Source organism: Channa argus, chromosome 19, assembly GCF_033026475.1.
Source record: "Channa argus isolate prfri chromosome 19, Channa argus male v1.0, whole genome shotgun sequence".
Taxonomy (NCBI): domain Eukaryota; kingdom Metazoa; phylum Chordata; class Actinopteri; order Anabantiformes; family Channidae; genus Channa; species Channa argus.
Genome location: NC_090215.1, coordinates 16,487,083 through 16,507,086, shown reverse-complemented (window position 1 = coordinate 16,507,086; position 20,004 = coordinate 16,487,083). Strand labels below are relative to the sequence as shown.

Sequence of the window (20,004 nt, the reverse complement as noted above, 5' to 3'; positions counted from 1 at the left end):
AGCCATCAGGAGATGATAATCTAGTGCTGTGGCTGTGATGACCAGCTTTGGTAGCTTAATGATTCTAGTTACCTTAAAACCAAACCTAAAACCAGAAATGTAACAGTTTGCCACCTTTTTGAAGTTGCTGTTAAGAAGCTACAGAGCTGAAACCTCTGTGAGCTGTCTGAAGGTCACGGTGATGTCTGAATCTGTGTGCCCATCATCTGGACAGATAAAAATTAGACTGGGTGCAAAAAAGAATTAAGGAGTAAACAGATTTAGTTTTTCCAAATATTTAACATATTAACATGTAAAAAAATTTTTTAAGCTTATAAATGTTCAAGAGGCTTTAATAAGAAAAAAGTAGTTTCTATCTTAGGCCAAGAAAAATCAATACAAGTCACTTCCCTCATATATACATTTATCTTGTCATTCTTAATCTTTCTGCTGTTTTAGTGTGAGCAATGAATTTAGGAGCCAGGGACAAAATCTGCAACATTAAAACTTTGTTTGGCTCTTGACAGAAACAGGGCAGTGAAATATTTTAATAAAGGTCATCATATTTTTTTTAATGGATTTTTTTTTTATTTTTGTCCTTTCGGCTTATCCCATGAGTTCAGGGTCGCAGCGGATCACTGTCCACTTGTTGATTTGGCACAGTCTTTTTTTTTGCACACCAGATGCCCTTCCTGATGCAACCGTCCCCAATTTCTACTGGGCTTGGACCGGCACTGCACACCTGTGTTGAGGTCGCTTTATGTGTCCCAGATCACTAACAGCAAGTCTGCTATTTGATTTAATTAAAGGAAATTATAATAAAAATACAACAATACCAAATAATTCAGTCGAGCTCAGATGTGGAAATGTGATTGCCTCATGTAGTTCTGTAATTATTACCTATGATGTAATTCATGAAATTTGGTTTTCAACTGGAATTAATTTGTCAAAATTGATAAAAAGCTACATTTGAATAGCTGTATGTTTGTACAGTATGTAATAAATTCAAGCAAGACTAGAACAACACAGAATTCAAATTCGGCTTCACCTGATGTCCTCCATTTCAGAAACTTTATTGTGTCATCCATCCATTCGTTTTCTGTCACCGTCATTGGGCGAGAGACGGGGTACACCCAGGACACAGAGAGACATACAGAGACGGACAACCATTCACACTCACAATCACACCAACCACACCAGCTCACACTCACCAATTAACCTAACATTGCATTGCATGCGTTTTTCTCTCACAGGGAGAACATGCAAACTCCACACAGGAAGGCTACGGCCTTGCTGGTGTCACTGAGTACATATATTTATGTACTCTAAACTGGTCCAAGTCCTGAATGGGGTTTGACACTTTCTTGCTTCACCTCTCTGTGACAATGTGTGGGGATGTTTTTTTTTTGTCGTTGGGCTGTGTGAACATAGACATGGGTAAAGCCCGATGCTGCTACCAATTTAACATTTAGGAGCTTTTATTAAAGTAACAGTTATTAAACACTCATCAGGAAATAAAATAGGTTAACTGTGAAATATTTAATTAGTTTGATTTCTGCTTTATTAGATGGGTCGAACAGGTGATTGATTGATTAAACCATTTATTACAAATCATATTTTATTTGATGGCCATATGTTTTTTTTTAAATCTGGTCCCATAATGTCAGTAACTGCCATAGATATTTAATGTAAGATAGCTAGTGCTGTATAAGGCTACACACTTATTGATTCCTTCAAATGTTATTTTACCACTAATTCTAAGAAACAGAAAACCTTGTGCAGACGCAGCTAGACTGTTCCAAACGAGCTGCTCACTATATAACAGCATGGTTGGGAATCTGTACACAGTCTATACAAAGATCGCGGCCAACGACCTGCAAAAGCGTCACAACATGAAAACAAGTTGTTTTTCATCCTGTAAAGGGAATTTTTTTTATTTTGGCAACATATTGCTGCAACCATGAGTTGCTTTTTTTTTTTAAATTCTGTATCTCGTTATAACGAGGAAAAAAATATCTCTTTATCACGAGAAAACGTTCTCGTCTTAACTTAACGAGAACAGCGTGTCATTCTAACGAGAAAGTTTTCTTTCATAAATTAATCTTTAAACTTATTTTAATCTCTAAACCTCCTAACGTTAAGGCTCGTCATCAACAGACGCCGTTCTACGGATTTCCGGTTCCGCTCATAACTCCACCCCGATCATGTCCGATGCCTGCTGCTGCAGAACATGGCGGGTCCATGGTGGCTGCAATTCCGCCACTGGAGTGCAGCCTGTTTGAGTACGAACTTATTTGAATCGGTGCCGCATTTCCACGGGAGGTCTGTGCTTTTCAACGCGGCATCGCTGGGACGCGCGCTCGGGGGCTCCAGCCCTGGGGAGGAGGTGAGTTTACGGGCCGCCGGGTAGAGCGTGTTGTCGAACCCAGGAAGGTCACACATACCGCGAAGATGTCAGCCGGTCCCAGTGGAAAGCGGTCTCATTAAGACAACGATCTTATCAGCACAGAGTTCGTGGCGATTCCCGACAGTGTTACAACCGTTTATCTTTTGCGAGAGCTGCTTTTTGTGAGTGTCATAAGTGAAGGGGGACTTGTTTAAGTGGCTGTTGCTTGTTCAGATTCCTCCTTATGCATTAAGGTCAATTCTTGGTCCTGACAACCTGGGGAAGTTTACTCTCACCTTTACGTAGCTGCCGTGCAAAGAACAGGCTGGTCAGGTTCCTATTCATTAAGAGTTTCTATGAACAATTATTTATTCATTCGTTCAACTCACAAAAGAGAACTAAACACGTTTTGTGTAAAAATTAAAAAAAAGATTCTGAAAAGTTTCTCGTTTCTTTTCAACACTGGGATGTTGAGGTTTTTCTCCAAAGTGGCTGAAATAAATGACCTGCTCGTGCTGGATCAACACTCATGGGCGAAGGGTTTACTTTGCTCATTTAAAACTGGACAATTTAAAACAAAATGGGTGGGTGGGTGGGGGAAAAAATAGGAAGTTGGATAAAACGTTTATTTAGTACGATGTGTGGTTTTTAACTGCAGAATACAAATCCCCACTATGTTAGTAGAAAATAATGGACATACCAGAGCACACAGCTTCACAAAGTTAAATTATGCATGTTTTTTTATTAAAGGGGAAAAAGTTACAGAAGAATATTCACTGATTCTCTGGCATCATGCCCCATTGATCTTTCAGAGGCAGCAATCGCCACTACCAACACAGACAAACCAGAAACCGCTGTTTACCTCGCCTGTCATCAGGTGAGTTGCGATATGATCCGTCTAAACCAACAGCTTTGTTTGTGCTAAGGTCAGACTGTTTTATCTTGTGTGTTTGTTGATGCATTGCTTAATAGACACCGTCAGTCAACATTTACTTTAATGGCTGTGCATCTCTCTTTCCAGACACAAGTCACAGTTGCCGTGTCCCACACTTCAGCTTAGCTCTTGCAGAAGGGCGCACAGTGATGCAAAGCGCAAAGACCCCTTCACATTAGCCCAGAAAGACCTAACGAGTTTATATGATGACATCAAAAAGGTACCTTTTCAAATGTATTAAACTTTAACTGTAATCGGTTATTCACCCTATTTAAGGGGGAGAAATGCAGTTATACACTGTTTGGTTTGGCTTTTATCATACAAATGTAAAATATTTAGTTGAATCCAAAATGAAAAGCACAGCAAGCTTATTTTAGAGAAGATTGTAGGGGTATTAACTACTTTGTTCTATTATTTCTATTACTTTTACTGGCAAATTGATTTTAAAAATATATTACATAAAAATTGATATTGGCCAAATGGCTGTTTATACAGAATCAGAGAATTATCAGTGTTTTGAGGATCTTTCTTGTCACAAAGGTGCTTCGATTTAGCCTTTCACTTGCGAGGCCCTTCGAGGATGATGTTGTTGTCGGTGGTTAGGAATGAACAAAAGTTGCAGTAGTGGATTGTGATCAATATAAAATGCGTAAATATTCTTCCTTTGCTTCACAGGAGCTTTTTGTATCCAAAAAAGAGCTGAAATTTATTTGTGACTACTACTTTGATGGCAAGGGAAAAGCTATCCGACCAATGATAGTTGTGCTTATGGCTCGGGCCCTCAACATCCACAGCAACAAAGCTGGGTAAAAAGGCATTTGTGTAATATTACAGAATTTTAAAATATATATATTCTAATATAAAATGCATATTTCCTTTCTTTTTACCAGCACACCTAACTTACTGGTGAACTACAATGCACTGGCCAGAGAAGCTGGCACCACACTCTGTGTGTCTTGTAAATGATTACTTACTGATTACTGATTTGATTACTTAAATGATGAGGCATAATCCAGAATTGTGTAATTTCTTTGCAGAGAGTTGCTCCCAGGACAAAGGGCCATCGCTATGATCTCCGAAATGATTCACACTGCCAGCCTGGTCCACGATGACGTTATAGATGGCTCAGATAAGCGGAGGGGAAAGAGAACCATCAACGAAGTGTGGGGAGAAAGAAAGGTAACAGAAATGATCCAAGAAATCTTTTCATTCTATCATTATGTTTGCGCTATCATGCCACTATCACTCCATATTATAGTTATGTGGGCAATGTTTAATTTTTCCTCCAGGCCATCTTGGCAGGAGATTTCATCCTCTCAGCTGCCTCCATGGCTTTGGCACGTATTGGCAGCAACACAGTGGTAAAACTGTTGTCCCAGGTGATAGAGGACTTAGTGCGAGGTACAGTACAGCAGTAAAATTATTCATGCCAGTTGGCTCTGTCTGTTTACATTATAAGCTGCTATGGTAGGAAGAATGAACTAATAAATACTTATTAATATGGATTTTGTTTCAGGGGAATTCATGCAGCTGGGTTCCAAAGAGAATGAGAACGAGAGATTCAAACACTACCTCGAGAAAACCTTCAAAAAGACAGCAAGTCTTATTGCCAACAGTTGTAAAGCAGTATGTACGTTCCATGTGCACATTCATATCACAAAGTTGGTGGATAAGACTCAGTTTTTATGCTTTTGTTTGTTTTGTTGTTGTTGTTGTTTTTTTAGGTGTCCATCCTAGTAAATTCTGATCCTGAAGTTCATGAAATAGCGTATCAGTATGGGAAAAATGTCGGGATCGCATTCCAGGTACGTTCTGATTGTTTCAGCAGCTGGGACCTTTTTATCAACTACATGTTATTTATGGTGTCACTTAACATTTGATGTGTGTGTATGTGCGTCAATTTTGATCCATATGAATCTTATAATATGAAGTTTACTCTTCTCTGTCATGTAGCTAGTGGATGATGTCTTGGACTTCACATCAGGAGGCAATCAGTTGGGGAAGCCCGCAGCTGCAGATCTCAAACTTGGATTGGCCACTGGACCAGTTCTCTTTGCTTGTCAACAGGTGAGACCTGTTTAACTGCAATTGTCTTAGCTACAAAAGAGAAGGAAAGAAAGAATCGACATTCTAAATTTGCATACAGTGGTGTATAGTTTCCATGCAAACTTTACATCGAAGGTAGAGATGTAAAGTTTGTAAACTCAGATCATGGTCACTCTTTCTTACAACTCCTACTGAAAGTTTAACCCATTTTGTTTTTTATTATTTTAAAAATCCAGTTCCCTGAGCTCCATGCAATGATCATGAGACGTTTCAGCTCTGATGGAGATGTAGATCGAGCCTGGCAGTACGTCCTTCAGGTATGAGCAATGCTGACCAATAATTTAAGTTTGCAAGTGGTTATATTATTTTTGGTAGAGCCTTACAATCTGTTAAAAAGTTTCTTATATGTATGTATGTATGTACCTCCTTATAAAATTAGCATTCTCTCATTCCTGCCTGCTCATATTTTTATCTTTAGTATTTTGTTTCAATGAAACTTTTACATAACAAAAGAAGCGAGTTATAATTCCTAAATATATAGAAGTATAGAGGAAAGTGTTTTTTAGTGTAAATGTATATTGAAACATAATGCATTGTAAAGTAACTTCATAAAACATCAACATTTCAAATATCTTGCGCAGCCCAGATTAAGATAAAAATGGGCTTATTAGTAGTAGCAGCACTGTGTGCGACGTGCCTGTGAAAGACCGACAACATCCCTGGATACATTCGGACCATATAAAATCTATTAGACCCATTATCCATCTTTCTTGTGCCTCAGAGCGACGGTGTGCAACAGACCAGCTACCTGGCGCGGCACTATTGCCAAGAAGCAATAAGACAGATCAGCATGCTCAGACCGTCCCCAGAGAGAGACGCCCTCATCAGGCTCACTGAGATGGTTCTTACCAGGAACAAGTAGGCCTCCTTGTGCTGGGCTTCACTTCAGGCAGCTACCTGTGGAAAGACACCCCACCCCAGTGTGTCTGCAACGACCGGGATCAGGACAAAGATGGTAGCAATATGGCAACAAAATGGTTTGTCATAATTAGGATGGAGGGGGTTCATCTCAACTTGTGTGTTTTCTGCCTTTTCCAACTCTCTTACAATATGGATAACAATGAAAATAAGCCTTTTGGCATATGGATACACTTGGTTTTCAGTGCAAATCACTTTTTTTAATGCCCTACCATGAGTCACAGATGAATTGAAAATAATTATAATCCAAGTGATTGCACTGAAAACTCCAGCCTGAACTTCCTTTGCATACAGTACTGTAACTGCCTCCCATGCCTCATATTAGCCCACTGTGAGTAAACGGTTTGTTACACGCTGGCCCTGAGCCGGGGAGTTGTTGCACAATCTGTAATTCTGGATGAGGTTCAATTCCATCATCCTTGGTGTGCGTGGGGATCTGTGTCGATGTCTTCTTAGGTCCGTCCACAAACTCAAAGGCCAAACAGTTGTTGTTATGCTGAGGTTGCTCCCATAATGTAAGGTGCCGTCTAACAATCAAGGCCTTAATATCTACAACTACAATGTGCTCAATAAACAAGTTTTTTTTTTTTTTTACTTAACACAAAGCCTTTGCTCTTTTTATTTATTTATTTATTTTTGGCTCCAAGTGACCACAAATGCATGTTGTACGTAGAATTGTTTATTATAAAAGACTGTACATAAATTTTTCATTCAACATATGTACAAACGAGGGGCATGAGATTTCAATATTTCTACCCATGAACTTGAGCTGGAACACTTTTTTTTTTTGCCGTTAATACTAAAGAAAGTTAGCTGCAGGATCTATAAATGGTCACTGCAGTGTAGCCTTGCAGTTCAAATTCTAAAAATGGATCATGTTACAGTAGATGTTAAGGAGCCAACAGAAATGTTACCGTGATGATTCCCAGAACCTGAGTGAAGTCTAATGCAGGTTGGCTGATTTGATCTGAATATGTACACTGGTGCCATCCAGAGAATTTCATCTTCAGAGCATTCAACATGCTCCTTCAACCCAGAGCAGGTTATTGTTGCTTTGAGAAGACTGAGGAGGTATTAAAGTTGTTTGTCTTCTACAAAAGGATATGTGAATTGTCACATGGCAGTGGTAGGCATGACAATTCCAGTATAAATATCAACGTGCACCACATGTGGCCTATCAGAAACAGTCCCTTACTACCAGTTACCAATGGATTGAACAGATTTTTTTAGGGGGGGATTAGTAGCAAATGAAAAACAGTGATTCTTGGTAATGAGTTAAAAAATGGAATCTTACTTTCTTCAAATAGATGTAGAGGCATGAACAACTAAACGTCATGTAAGATTAATGATTGTTTTTTTTAATTATAATGAAAATCCCATTTAAAGAGGTGAGACTCTTCAGGAAAGCACTCCAGAGTCTAGATGCGTCAGTAATTTCAACATCGGGGGAAAAAAAAAAAGAGGTGAAGACATTTACAACGTAAGGGAAACATACTGGCAAGAAACTGAAGATTACGTCTGTTGAATTTTTCATGCTTTAATGCTTGGAGGGATTTTCAGGAGTAAACTATCTTTGAAATACCATTTGCAGCATTTAAATTTGTAAATTACGGACAGAACATCTGTGTGTATTTACCAGGTGGCCGAGCCTTTTGGCGTCGAGGAGGGAACCACTAATGAAAACTATCATAATTGACATTCACTGAATTTACAATACAGAAACCCAAGTGGCTGCAGCTTACATTATATACAACAGATGGTACAAACACCTCGACCGAAGGTGCATACACGACATTAACAATGTATTTGTTCCATCGAGCCTAATACTCTTGCTCACAAAGGGTTTCAGTTTGGAATCACAAATCCTTATCCAGCAAGATGTACATCCTTCAGCTATGTGACCCCATCTTTTGAGATCAACCCGTGTGAGGACATGCAGTGAAATTCTTTAGAAACTTTATTTTTTGTACATATACCATAAATGTCCCCCGCTTGCCCATTTAACACCAAAAATAAACTAAATAGATATTATTTTCATTATATTTGCAATCAGTGAAGAAAAGAACATTGTCATATCAAAAAAGGGTCGTACAGTTTTGTCTATGTGTCTCAGCAGACAAGGTTGGTGCTGCCAGTCTTAGTGGATTATGATATGACTGAATAAGTAGACTGTATGGTTACTGCGAAGTCCTTTCACTCGGCGTAGTGCATGATGGGTTCCACGTAGTTACCGGGGAACAGGCCGGTAACGCCATTGCAGACACCCTCGAACCAGCCGTCGTCATTCTTCTTGATTACGTAAATGATTGCACCCTCCATAAAACTCAACTCATCATCCTTGTCCTTGGCGTAGTCGTAGATGGCCACCACTGAAAAGAGTTTGGGCAAAATTCTAATCAAGTGGGAGACTTTGATGGTGAAAAATACTTTGTGCTTGGTTTCTTTTCTTTTTTTTTACAAACCTTTCTCTGTGTAGATCTTGGGGGCCCACTGCGGGTCTCCATCTGCGTAGGGGTCGTTGTAGTGCACCACAGCGGTATCCTCCTCCTCATAATCCACTGGGGGTGGTGGCGGAGGTGGGGGAGAATCGTCAAACATGGGCAAGTCGTCTGGAGGTGGAGGGGGAGGCGGAGTCGGCGTGTCTGCAACTGTTAAAACAAGTTTATTTTTTTTGGTGGGATCAAAAATGTAAAAAAAAAAAAAAAAAAAAAAAATGACTGAAATGTTGAACTTGAAACCGTGATGGAGAAGTCGGCAGCGGGATCATGCAGAGTTAATGAGTACACATGCAGACGAGTGTGAATGTAAGGTTGTAAAATGTTTAAATCATTAAGCAGGCTGCATCAGGGGTTGTAGCTTCCTACTTAACAGGATGATATCGTGTAGTTTGTGCTCCTCTTGGGGCTCTCAAACTCTATTCAGGCACAGGCACACAAAGCAGTGATTATGAACACATAAATCAGCGAATGCTTACGCATGCTGTTTAGTAAGTGAAAGGGTTTGGATGGGATTGTAGCAAAATGTCCTAAAAAGTATATAGATAACTCTAATTTACCAACACTGTAATTTAGACATTACTCATTGGCAGATCTCCATAACTGAAGCAGAAAATTGCTGTCTCATGAAATACAGTCACTAAGGCTCTTCATGTGCACTATGAGTATGTTACTGGTTTCTAAACCAGCAGGGGGCAGGATAGAGTGCCGTCTTCCTCAGTTCTCCTCTGCATTGACCTTTGCCACTTTTTAAACCTTATCCCGCTCAGCTTAGCGCTGTACGTCTATAAATACATTTAGCATATCAATAAGAAGCTTCAACCTTTGACTAAGTTATGTGAATAAACAAAATGGCAGAGAGACGGCAGCTATTACTCAAACAACTATTAAGTAGAGTTTTCAGAAATCAATCTGTACCTAACAGCATGTATAGCAGCTTACTATTTACATTAACAACAACGACTAATCATTATGGTATATAGACAAGACATTGGTATTACTGATCTCAAAAGGCAGAGGGAAGAAGATGACAAGCACAGGGGATGCTGGGTAGTCTAAAAATGGGAATAGCCGTTACAAATAAGAGGAAAAGTCCAGACTTAGCCTCTTCACTTACTGCTCTCCTGCATCCTGGCCACAAAGCCAGTCAGAGGTATCTGTGGAGTCAGCTGGGGCATGGGGGGAGGAGGAGGAGCGATAGAAACTGAAAACCAGCGAGGGAAAAGGCAGAGGAGAGCAACAGAAAGAGAGAAAAAAAAACAAGAGGAAGCCCATAAGTCCCTGAGAATGTACAGATCATAGTTAAGTGTGCACCCTGATCCCAATCCAACCACAGTGATAGTGACCAAAGAAACACACGCTGCAAGACTTGTGAGCTTTAACACATCCAATGAGGCACTGGTGATAAGTAACAGACTGCCATGCTTAGTCGCTTAAGTAACTGACTGACTGACTGGCAAAGGAATCAATCAGTATCACTGCTGGTCAGACACACATTTTGCTCAACAGCATCTTAGACTGTCAGGGGAATTTCACTTTATCCAGGGATCACTGTGACCAGAGGATACACTACAGACTATGTTAGAGTTCAGTTTCCACTCGCTGCTCTAAAAAAAAAAAAAAAGAAGAAGAAAGAGGAAAAAATTAGGAGAAATGCTGACAATGGCCAGAAGGGGGCACTGTTTGCCTTGAATATCTATCAACCTCAGTTGATCCCCCACTTTCTAGACAAGGCTAACAAACTTCCTATAGAACAAATGTGCAGATTACTTTGAATTGATACTTGTGTGTTTTATATGTTTCATTATCATTAGATCCTTTCCAAGTTAGGGACGACTGAATAAACATTGGCACAACATGTTAAACCCAGTGCTTTGGTAAATATAACTCTGGGCTGATTATCATCTAATAGTGACGCGTTACTAAAAACCTATTTACATCGGGCATTAATATGTTAATCATATCTGTATGAGGAAAAGTTTAAGTTAAGATTGTTTAAATACATTCACTGTTATCTGAGTGGGATGGGCCACATCTGGAGGCGATTTGGCTTGCATTGTGATCTTCTCAGCCAGGTCTAAATGCAATCTGAGTGGGACCACATTTTTAGCATTTTTAGCAGCTTCTTGTTATCTTAAACTGCTACCTAGTGTCCCGTTAGGAAAAAAAAAGACTAAATAATTGCTTCTCGTGGATGCAATGTGCCTGCATAACTGAGATCTGAACGCGATGGAGGCAGAATCAACAAAAAGATTATTAATACCAGGCATTACTATGAAAGCCTCTGAACAATTTGGTACTGTTTTCGTGCTGCGGGCAAATCGGGTGTAGGTTTTGGATCAAGCTAATTTTAAAGGAAATAAAACCTAGATGTGATAAAACACAAGTACAGGTACAACTTCTGCCCAAAAACTGCATTGTTTTCATTGTTGAATGTGCACTGCAGACAAACAGTATTTACATTAGGATTAAGGCATCAGTCCTTCTGCAGACATTCTACAGACAGCCCACAGATGCACATCCTTAATCTGCAGTCGCTGTCTGATAAAAGCCTAACCTTCAGACAGCAGTGGCACACTTCAATATAGTCTGTGGCTACAAAGGTTAGCTTGATTTGGTTTGTGACAGTGCATTTATTGGAAGAATGTGATATTGTGCTTGAGTGACAGTTTAGGATCTATAAAGCAGGATAGGACTGGAGACAGAAGGGCCTTACTTGAGCTCTGGCTATAGCCAGGAGTGCCTCCATTAATATGAGGCAGCTGTTGCTGCTGCTGCTGCTGCTGCTGCTGCTGCTGCTGCTGCTGCTGCTGCTGCTGCTGCTGCTGTAGCTGTTGCTGCTGCTGTAGCTGCTGTTGCTGCTGCTGCAAGGAGAACTGGGAAGTGACCGACGGCGCCCGGCGGTAGGTGCCCGTGGCCGAAACCATAGAGATAGAAGAATTGGAAGCGTTGTGCCTGGAAATCTGCCGTGAGATGGTTCCAAACTGGGACACTGGAGCAGGGCCCAGACCTGGTCCGGGGGCCACCGCTAGAAACACCCAAAGACAAGGAAAGAAGAGAGGAAATATAGGCAGGACCAAAGAGGGAAGGGGGGGTTAGAAAGATGAGACAGAAAGGGGAAAGAGGGGAGAAAGCACCCAACACTTGAATCATCAATGCCATAAAAGATAAGATTTTAAATAGTGATTAGAGCCCCACACCATTGGAAAAGACAATAACCGATCAGAGGGAGCGGAGGATCCAGTGGAAGCAACATAACCTGTTAATTAACAATACTGTTACACAGACGTATTTAATGAGGGTTAAAGGCAATGCAGCAATTCAAGAGGTCATCTGATTTATTGTTGCAATTTAAGCTTCATTAGAAACAAAGCAGGAAGTCAACTAGGAAGCAAATACTCAGCGAGGAGTGAGGGCAGCAACAGAACAGACTGATCTTTCAGGTTTCACTGGAAATGGGAGTGAAGACAAGTGCGTCTCCTTTCTGTCCACACAGTACCAAAATCCTCTCAGCAACACCTTTAAATATGCTCAAATAAAAATATAACAGAAGCAGTATGTGTAAAAAAAAGATACAAACAGAGGTAGAGAAGGGGTTAAAAGACTTATCTGCCTAAGTATTTCCTGTTCATATTTCTAGATAGCATGCCCTCTCTCAGGGGAAGCTGTGCTCTCATGGTGGGATGGGTGGAACTAGAGGAAGTAAAGATTCATAGGAACATGGGAGCAAACAAATTTCTTCATATGTCATCAGCCATCAGCTAGAAGGGCACACGGATGTGCAGAAGATGAAATGTGCATGTTTCAAGTGATCATCTCGGGTCAAAAGTTTGAAGATTACGGGAGCCGATCAGATATGAGCAGCCACTGTGCAAACACACACTCAAGAGATTTTCTTTCAGTTTTCCAGAGCTTGACAACAGACAACATTTCATTTAAAGCTGCATTAGACACGACTGAAGTTTTGCTTCAATATCTTGGAACTTCATTATAATATTAAGTTCATAATGAGTCTATAGGTGTCAGAACAGAGAACTGGCTTTTTGGTTTGTATTGAACGTCTCAATTCATAACTTTTTATAATTTCGAATGCACTCAGAACAGTTATGATCTAATCTACCACTTTGTGTTACAGCCACCTGTAAGAGCATTTAACATTCCACTTTATATACAGAAGTAATTGTACAGTAGCAATATTAAACATTTTTTAGGGGGAGTAAACAAATTACATTTAGCTCCTAGTACTTTGTCAATGTGTGGGTTGAGAATAGGTAATTACATCTGTGTGGAAAAGTTACTACCATTTATTCTCATTTGTCAAAAGATGTTTCGTAATTTGATCCCTTTTCAGTTTAGACCTATTGCTGGTGCAACCCATTTTTATTTAGCAACCTACTAAATTCTTGTGTTAAAACTCAGCTAATTCCGAACGTGCCGCCTTCATGCAACGGCGATCTGGTTCAGATCCAAAGTAACGATTAACGCAGGAATTAAAGAGGAATTATGCCTGATGCAGCATTAACATCAGTCCCAGTACATTTTTTCCCAAAAAAAAAAAAAAAAAGTTCTGTGACTGTTGGAAAGAAGTCTCAAATTTGTATTCTTAAATTTTCTGGTTGTAAAAGTTAATCTACCCTGTGGAAGCAGAGAGCTGATAACTTTGCATATTTTTGAGCTACACAACAGTGTGGAGTCAAATGTAGCAGTTTTAGAAATTGTGGCAGGATTTATTCACTTTAGCAAGGCTTTAATAAAATGAGACTTCTTTTTTAGTCAAAAAAAAAAAAGAGAGACCTGTGAAGGATTAAGAGATACTGTAAAGTGCCACCACCACTGAGGGCCAGAAAAATTAAAAGGTAAAGACCTTTATAGTGAGAGAACATTTTCCAGCCTGTTCACACTGCAAACAAATACACAGAACAGACTACAACAGAAGAGTTGGTCACAGCTTCTACTCCAGTCGGCAGCCAATCAGGTTACCATCGCCCATCAGTTCCTTGGTAAAGATAATTATTAAATGTAAGAGGTGCAAATTAGATGGGAAAACCAAGGAAAGTGTTTTCATTTACACTGTGAAGCTGTAACTACTCATCAGTTTGAAGTACTTGTTCATGTGCCCCATTGTTTGTTGGGGAGAACCCTTTTACTTACAGCGTGCACAAACAGTTAGACACCCACAACACCCTGATTCCTGATTGGCGCATCTCCACCACTAGGAGATGTGCTGACAGGCCACTCCCAGAAACAGCGGAGACGACAGGGGTGACCTCAGAGGCTGAGGAGTCTCACCTATGAATGGTAGTGGTGGCGCTGGGGGGGCGAACCCGGCCATTGGAGGAGCAGGTGGAGGAAGAGGAGGGGGTGGGGGAGGCGGAGGCGGAGGCGCTCCCAGGGGAGCAAACATGGGTGGGACTGAAAGGAGCATTCACATTAGTCTTTCCTCCTGCACCATCACATTGTTACATAACCTTAAATCACTTTACTCAAGAACCCGCTGGGGTTTGGGAAGCGCGCTGACTTTGCCCAGCCTCAGCGCAGCGTCGCACACTCTTCCTGGAGGTGTGAATTGAATGTTTCCATGGCGACCAGCTTGCAGGGAGAACTGTGGTTCGTCCTATGCTGCTTGGCCTGGTTCTGGTGCTGAGGTGAAACAGCTGCTACATGAACCTAAAATACTTCTTACTCAGCTGTAATCATTTGTTAATCACAGTACTATGTCTGACATGTGTGTGGCGTAATGTTGGACTACGTGAGGCTTGTGTGTGGTCTTAGGAGGGCCTTACTGTTCCACTGTAAAGCAGCAGGCCTTACACAGCTTGGCCTATTTACACAGTAAGATAAAAAAATCAGCTGTGCTTAGAACACAATGGGCCTGCATAATCCCTATCTGGCAAACACGGGCTTTGTGTAGTATAGTCTCACTGTCTGCAAACTGTACAGGAATAATACATCTTTAAATAAAAACTTGTTTCCCCATTTTTCCACAAATCTGGAACTATATAAATAGAATTAAGCTCAAGGCGATCAATGCAAACATTGTCTATGCAAACACATAGTTGTGTGTAGTTTTAAATCTTAATACTCCCTGTGCATCTACACATGTAAGCTCCAACTGAGGCTCAACAAGGGAAGTGCACCGTGGAAAATCTAACAAAACTATAAAACCAAAGCTAATGAAATTCTTAGTTGGGTTAGCAGACAGAGGGGGCGGGTAGAGTAGGATCCTGTCCTCCCTTAATAGGCCAACTAGCCCGCGGCAACTATAAACCAAAGGGCCCCGTCACTCCAACATATGCACTTATTAAAGCTGTTCACCTGGTCCAGAGTTGGGGATGGAGGGTGTAGGCACTGCGATGGGAATGCCAATTCCACTGCTGCCGCTGTTCTCCCTGCTACCACTACCCCCGCTGCTTCCACTAAAAGAGAGGGGAGACGGGAGAGAACGAGGACATCATTTTATTGGGGGCACAGCAGGTAAGAAGCAGATACACAGAGTCTACTGCCTCTGAGCATATTCCTTATTTAGACTGTGAAGAAAGCTTTCCATTGATAGTGGTCTTTAAAGTGTTGCTGAAGCACGACTCTGTCCATATTTACACATCATTTTCTCGCTGACAAACCGTTTCTGTCTGGAGGCTTGTTTGGACTGAGCTGCAGAGAGACACACCCTAGTGAGCAAGACACCAGTCATTCTGTCTAAAGGTTTTGGTCAGAATCAATCCGAGCAAGAGAACAGACAGGAGAACGGTTCAGGATTTAAAAAAAATGGAAGCTTGTAGCAGGCAAACCATCTAAACATATTTTGCCTCAGATCCTCCAATTGCCTCAAAAACTCAAAAACAAATTTGCAGTGATGATCTCACACACACACACACAGTATTTTATTTAAATTTCTGCTGTTATTCTACTGTGAACAATAGAAGAAGTGGGCGGGGGTCTGGGGGATACATCTAAAACAACTTTGTTTTCTCCCAGATCAGTCAGCATACTACATTACAGAACTTATTTTCTTTAAAAATACTAAATATAGTGGACGGCTTGGATGGATATTGTCAGCTTTGCCCAGCACCCTCAGAGCATGTGCAGGACTTAGTTGTATGTATGTCAGCTCTGCAGTGTCTCCTATCAGCGCTGTTTCACCCTGTGTTTGACCCCGGGGCTCGTCGATCATTAGCTCGGCCAACTAAATCCCCCCTCCTGCTCCCTCTCTGGCTTCCCTTGATCCTCATTTCTGCTCTTGCCCCACCTCTCCTTTCTTCTCTCTCTTTCATCCCTGGTTTTCAACGGATCCTCCTCTCTACCTCTTACCCTCTCATTTCCTCATCACCTGTAAAGTGCTTCCCCATTCATCCCCCAAACTCCTCCTCACCCCCAGTCTCCTTTGATTCCTTCCTTTCTGCAGAACCCCACCCCTGCTCGCTCCCACCTCCCCCCACATCTCTTTATCCCCTATCCCATCATCCCCTTCTGCCCTCTCTGATCCATGCATGGGGCTCTCGAGGCACACACAGCAGGGGTTACCCTGCAAAGAATGATGGTGTCAGTTAAAGCTTTTTTGTGTCAGAACACGAAGTAAAAAAAAAAACAAAAAACAATCGCGTTTTTGTCTTGTTTATAAATCAACCAGCAGTAACACAATTACATTAAGAAATGTTCCAGCTCACGGCTGAAAAAACAATTTCTCTTGGAGAAAAAAAAAATATTTTAGCAAAAATGAAGATATGTTAATAAATATATTTTAGTTTTAAATGTTATTGTAACTTTTTATTTCATTGCCTTTAGCCTGCTCAATTCTACAGGGTTTCTGAATAGCCATTAAAATGCTGTATTGTGAGACAGCTTCCTGAGTGCTTCACACACTGGCAAATAATTTAATTTAATTACTTTTTTAGTGTGACAGTAAACTATGACAGAGAGATGGGGAATGACATGCAAAGGTTATTTGCCGCACACAAACTGGAGGACGTTGTAGTTCATGACCAGTGACCTTAAAACCGCTTGCCCACCAGGCCAGTCCTAATTACTTTTTATTTGGCTCAAAATGGACAATAAGAGTCTGAGTGAAATATGGGAACTACGTAAAAAACATGCGGCTGAAAAAAGGCTGCTGGTTGTTGAGGTTGAACAGGTGGCACAATTCTAAAAATGTAGGTAGAGAGGTAGACCAGACGTGGACATGGACAGCAACGACTTTATTTAAAATTGTGTGTGTACTTCATCTACTTCATTGATACTGTATCATCAATACAGTGTTTTTCAGAACTGATTCAGTATCAATTTTCTAATTAATTAAGACATTTGTCAGACAGTGGGTTTGTGTTTTTTTTATGTCCCTGTTGTCATTTTCTTATATGACTGCATTAAAAGAAAACATTTTACTCAGATTTTGCCTATGATGACGAGTTTTTAATACCATGAGAGAGTAAATATGAAAACGGTATTGTAATATTTCACAATATTTGTATCAGGATATGTATCAAATCACCAGATTCTGGCCGATGCACAGGCCTAGTGCTCAGTTTAAATAGGTCAGGCAGGCAACCTTACACTGACAGTATTAGGACAAATTTCATTACTAGGACACTATGGTGACTGTAATAAACATGTATCCTGTAAACAAGGATACCTGCATATGACAGTGTAATATTTCCTTCAGAATGATATTAGGTAATAACGGGCATTGTACAGATGCCTATATTGAATTTAGACTTCAGTCGAGGATGGCAGAGACTGATGAGGTGAATAAGCACAGCTGACTTTGAGCCCGTGTAATCAAATCCTGCTGCAATGGGGACAGCCTGACTCTGAGGACCGCATCAGTTTGTTAAAGGGACACCAGTTTGAAGCCGAACAGCTAAAAGAACTGCAGTCACTGATTATAAGATGTTTGGTATCAAATTGCAAAGTAGAAAAAGCACCACCAATGAGCAGGTTTGCAAACATACATGGAAAAGAAAGATAATTTAGGGAGGGAAAATAAAAGTAATATTTATGACTTATCACAGTCAGCATAGAAGGCTTTTTAACTAATGAGGTCACTAGACTAACTCATAACTCAAATTTGATGAAAGTCTCTCCTGCATTTCTGCATGTGGCAATTTCTGGGGAACAATCCTTGAGAGCCATGTTTGGGGGTTTGGGGATGCTGCAGTTGAAACAGCACTTTATATCAGAGGCTTTTACAGATATTAATATGAGAGGGATTCAGGTTTTGGTGAGAAATGCCCCAAGTCAGACAAATAATGGCCTGAGTGTACCAGAAAAGAGGAAGGAGTGGGAAAGTGCTCTAAGCTGCTAAATTGAGTGAATAGATTAGAAATATTTGACATGAAGCCTTTTTAGAGAGCTGGTTTTCCCCAGCAATGAAACCAAAAATAGGGGAAAGTAAATTAGTGCCCGTCTCATTTTCCGTTGAAAGTTGTGCAATTGTATATTTTAGAAACTTGTATAAAACAGTTACACATTAAAACCAGTTTTAGTTTAGTCTTCATTATTCTGTTCTTCGCTCAATTGTAGTTTGTTTTTTTTGTTGTCTCCTTCTTCTGTCCACTCTTCATTTCCTGCACCTATTGTTGAAAAGCAAACCTCTCCCTTCTGCTCTCCCTTCACAGTGTTGACTGTTGGGAAAAGTTGGGGATTCTATAAATGAATATAACTTATTATAGGTTTGCAAAAAGCTTAATCAAGTAAGAGCACATCATGACTATGTCTCTCTGAACTCGGTGTCTTTGCACATGTCTGCAAATAAATATATGGTTATATAAAATTGTAAGTAATTCACTAATGAAGTTCTATATAATGTAAAAATGTGTAAAAATTGATGTGATAAAACCGACACAGCCACAAATGGATTAATGGGCACAGGCCCAGGGTCCTGAAAGGTCAAGGGGCCCATGGGCCAGAGCATTCGAGGTCGCTGTTTGTATATCTTATTCACAAGAATGCACCTTAATGACAAAACACAGACACAAAATGTCTAAAGACATTTCACAAAAATCTAAAAATAGACACAAAATGACCACAAACAGAAAACATCCAAAAATAGATGTCAAATAACTAAACGCTAACAAATCTCCCACAAAGAGGCACAAAACTTCCGAAAACAGACACAAAACAAAAAAGAAACTGCTGCTATGTCAATACAGTGGTCCAATTAAAATGCAGGATCCACTAGTGGTTTTTTACACAAATAAGAAAGTTCCACAATACTTTTGTCTTCATTTAAACAACATGTATCTGGTTTTCATCCTATTTCTTATGTACCTGTGTGTGCGTTGCCTCTGGTTGAGTGACGCCGTGCGTCCAGGGCTTTGCTGCTGGCCATGCTGGCTGCCTAGTCGGGCTGGGCTGGTCATGTAGTCATTGGGAACCGTGGGTGGCTTCACTGGCTCCAGGGTCTTGTATGGTGTGTTGCGCCTGCGGAAGACAGATGATGGGAAAACAAATGATGATAAATCAAGGAAAAAACTGAACAATATTATTCCTATAAAAAAAAAAATATATATATATATATATATATATATATATATATATATATATATAAAAATGTGAAGTGATGTTAACTAGAACGTTGTAAATCAGTTTACCCAGCTGGATACTTTGAGGTAGACACTGGATGTGAATACATCACAGTTTCCCCTGGGAATTAATATCTGATTAGTGTCACCAGCTGCTGCTGTGCATCAGACTGGCATTATCGGAACATGACACCTGTCCTATGCAAACATAAAGTTTCAGGTAACATCTCAGGCTTTTCTTATTCCTGGAACACATTTTTTTAACATTGGTTTTGCCATTTTTAATATGCATGACTCAAGTAAACTAAAGTACAGCCACTAAGAGCAACACCCCCCAAAAATTGCCTTTACTCTAAACTAAATAATAACATAAATGAGCGACATGTACTTTGACTGCATGTTCTCTAATCCTCCTTACAAGAGCCGTCTGTTTACTTCATTCTGTGTTTGATAATTAGAGGATTAGTCTTCCTTTCATGGTGGCTGAAATGGAAATCTTACCCAAGCGTGCCACGCCCCGACATGGGAGGGCTTGGCGGTTTCTGTGTCGGCGGATTGGTCCTCGATAGTGTTCCTCCTCTTATTGACTGATTGTTTCCATGTTGCTGTGGCCAGAAATAAATATATATATATATACACATAAAAAAACTCAAGATGTTGACTGCACAG

General features: G+C 40.4%; 2 protein-coding genes across 11 annotated transcripts in view; one reads left to right on the top strand and one right to left on the bottom strand.

The window, feature by feature from the left end:
• The first annotated feature begins 2,157 nt into the window (after positions 1-2,157).
• pdss1 (prenyl (decaprenyl) diphosphate synthase, subunit 1) lies at positions 2,158-6,928 on the top strand. The gene is made up of 11 exons (XM_067485852.1): positions 2,158-2,365; positions 3,178-3,242; positions 3,387-3,519; positions 3,975-4,105; positions 4,337-4,478; positions 4,589-4,700; positions 4,816-4,925; positions 5,024-5,104; positions 5,253-5,366; positions 5,582-5,662; positions 6,127-6,928. Exons 1-11 carry the CDS (start codon positions 2,210-2,212, stop codon positions 6,265-6,267), a joined length of 1,266 nt encoding a protein of 421 aa, XP_067341953.1. The 5' UTR covers positions 2,158-2,209; the 3' UTR covers positions 6,268-6,928.
• Positions 6,929-6,986: 58 nt separating this feature from the next.
• Positions 6,987-20,004, bottom strand: part of abi1a (abl-interactor 1a) — a 40,932-nt gene continuing 27,914 nt past the window's right edge. For 2 of the 10 annotated variants that reach the window (XM_067485841.1, XM_067485847.1), the window contains 8 exons: positions 19,837-19,940; positions 19,082-19,234; positions 15,134-15,234; positions 14,108-14,230; positions 11,535-11,846; positions 9,936-10,022; positions 8,786-8,971; positions 6,987-8,692 (listed from right to left, as the gene is read on the bottom strand). In XM_067485841.1, the coding sequence (XP_067341942.1) occupies positions 8,517-8,692; positions 8,786-8,971; positions 9,936-10,022; positions 11,535-11,846; positions 14,108-14,230; positions 15,134-15,234; positions 19,082-19,234; positions 19,837-19,940 (1,242 nt within the window). In that variant the 3' untranslated portion in view covers positions 6,987-8,516. The remainder of the gene's footprint in view (positions 8,693-8,785; positions 8,972-9,935; positions 10,023-11,534; positions 11,847-14,107; positions 14,231-15,133; positions 15,235-19,081; positions 19,235-19,836; positions 19,941-20,004) is intronic. The other 8 variants (XM_067485842.1, XM_067485843.1, XM_067485848.1 and 5 more) reach the window with 8 other exon arrangements.

Excerpts from the sequence above, each read along its gene's own strand:
- pdss1 (XM_067485852.1), top strand. The coding sequence starts at position 2,210 with ATGGCGGGTCCATGGTGGCTGCAATTCCGCCACTGGAGTGCAGCCTGT. Across the intron at positions 2,366-3,177 it reads GCTCCAGCCCTGGGGAGGAG|AGGCAGCAATCGCCACTACC; the intron begins GTGAGTTTACGG and ends TTGATCTTTCAG. Across the intron at positions 3,520-3,974 it reads TATATGATGACATCAAAAAG|GAGCTTTTTGTATCCAAAAA; the intron begins GTACCTTTTCAA and ends TTTGCTTCACAG.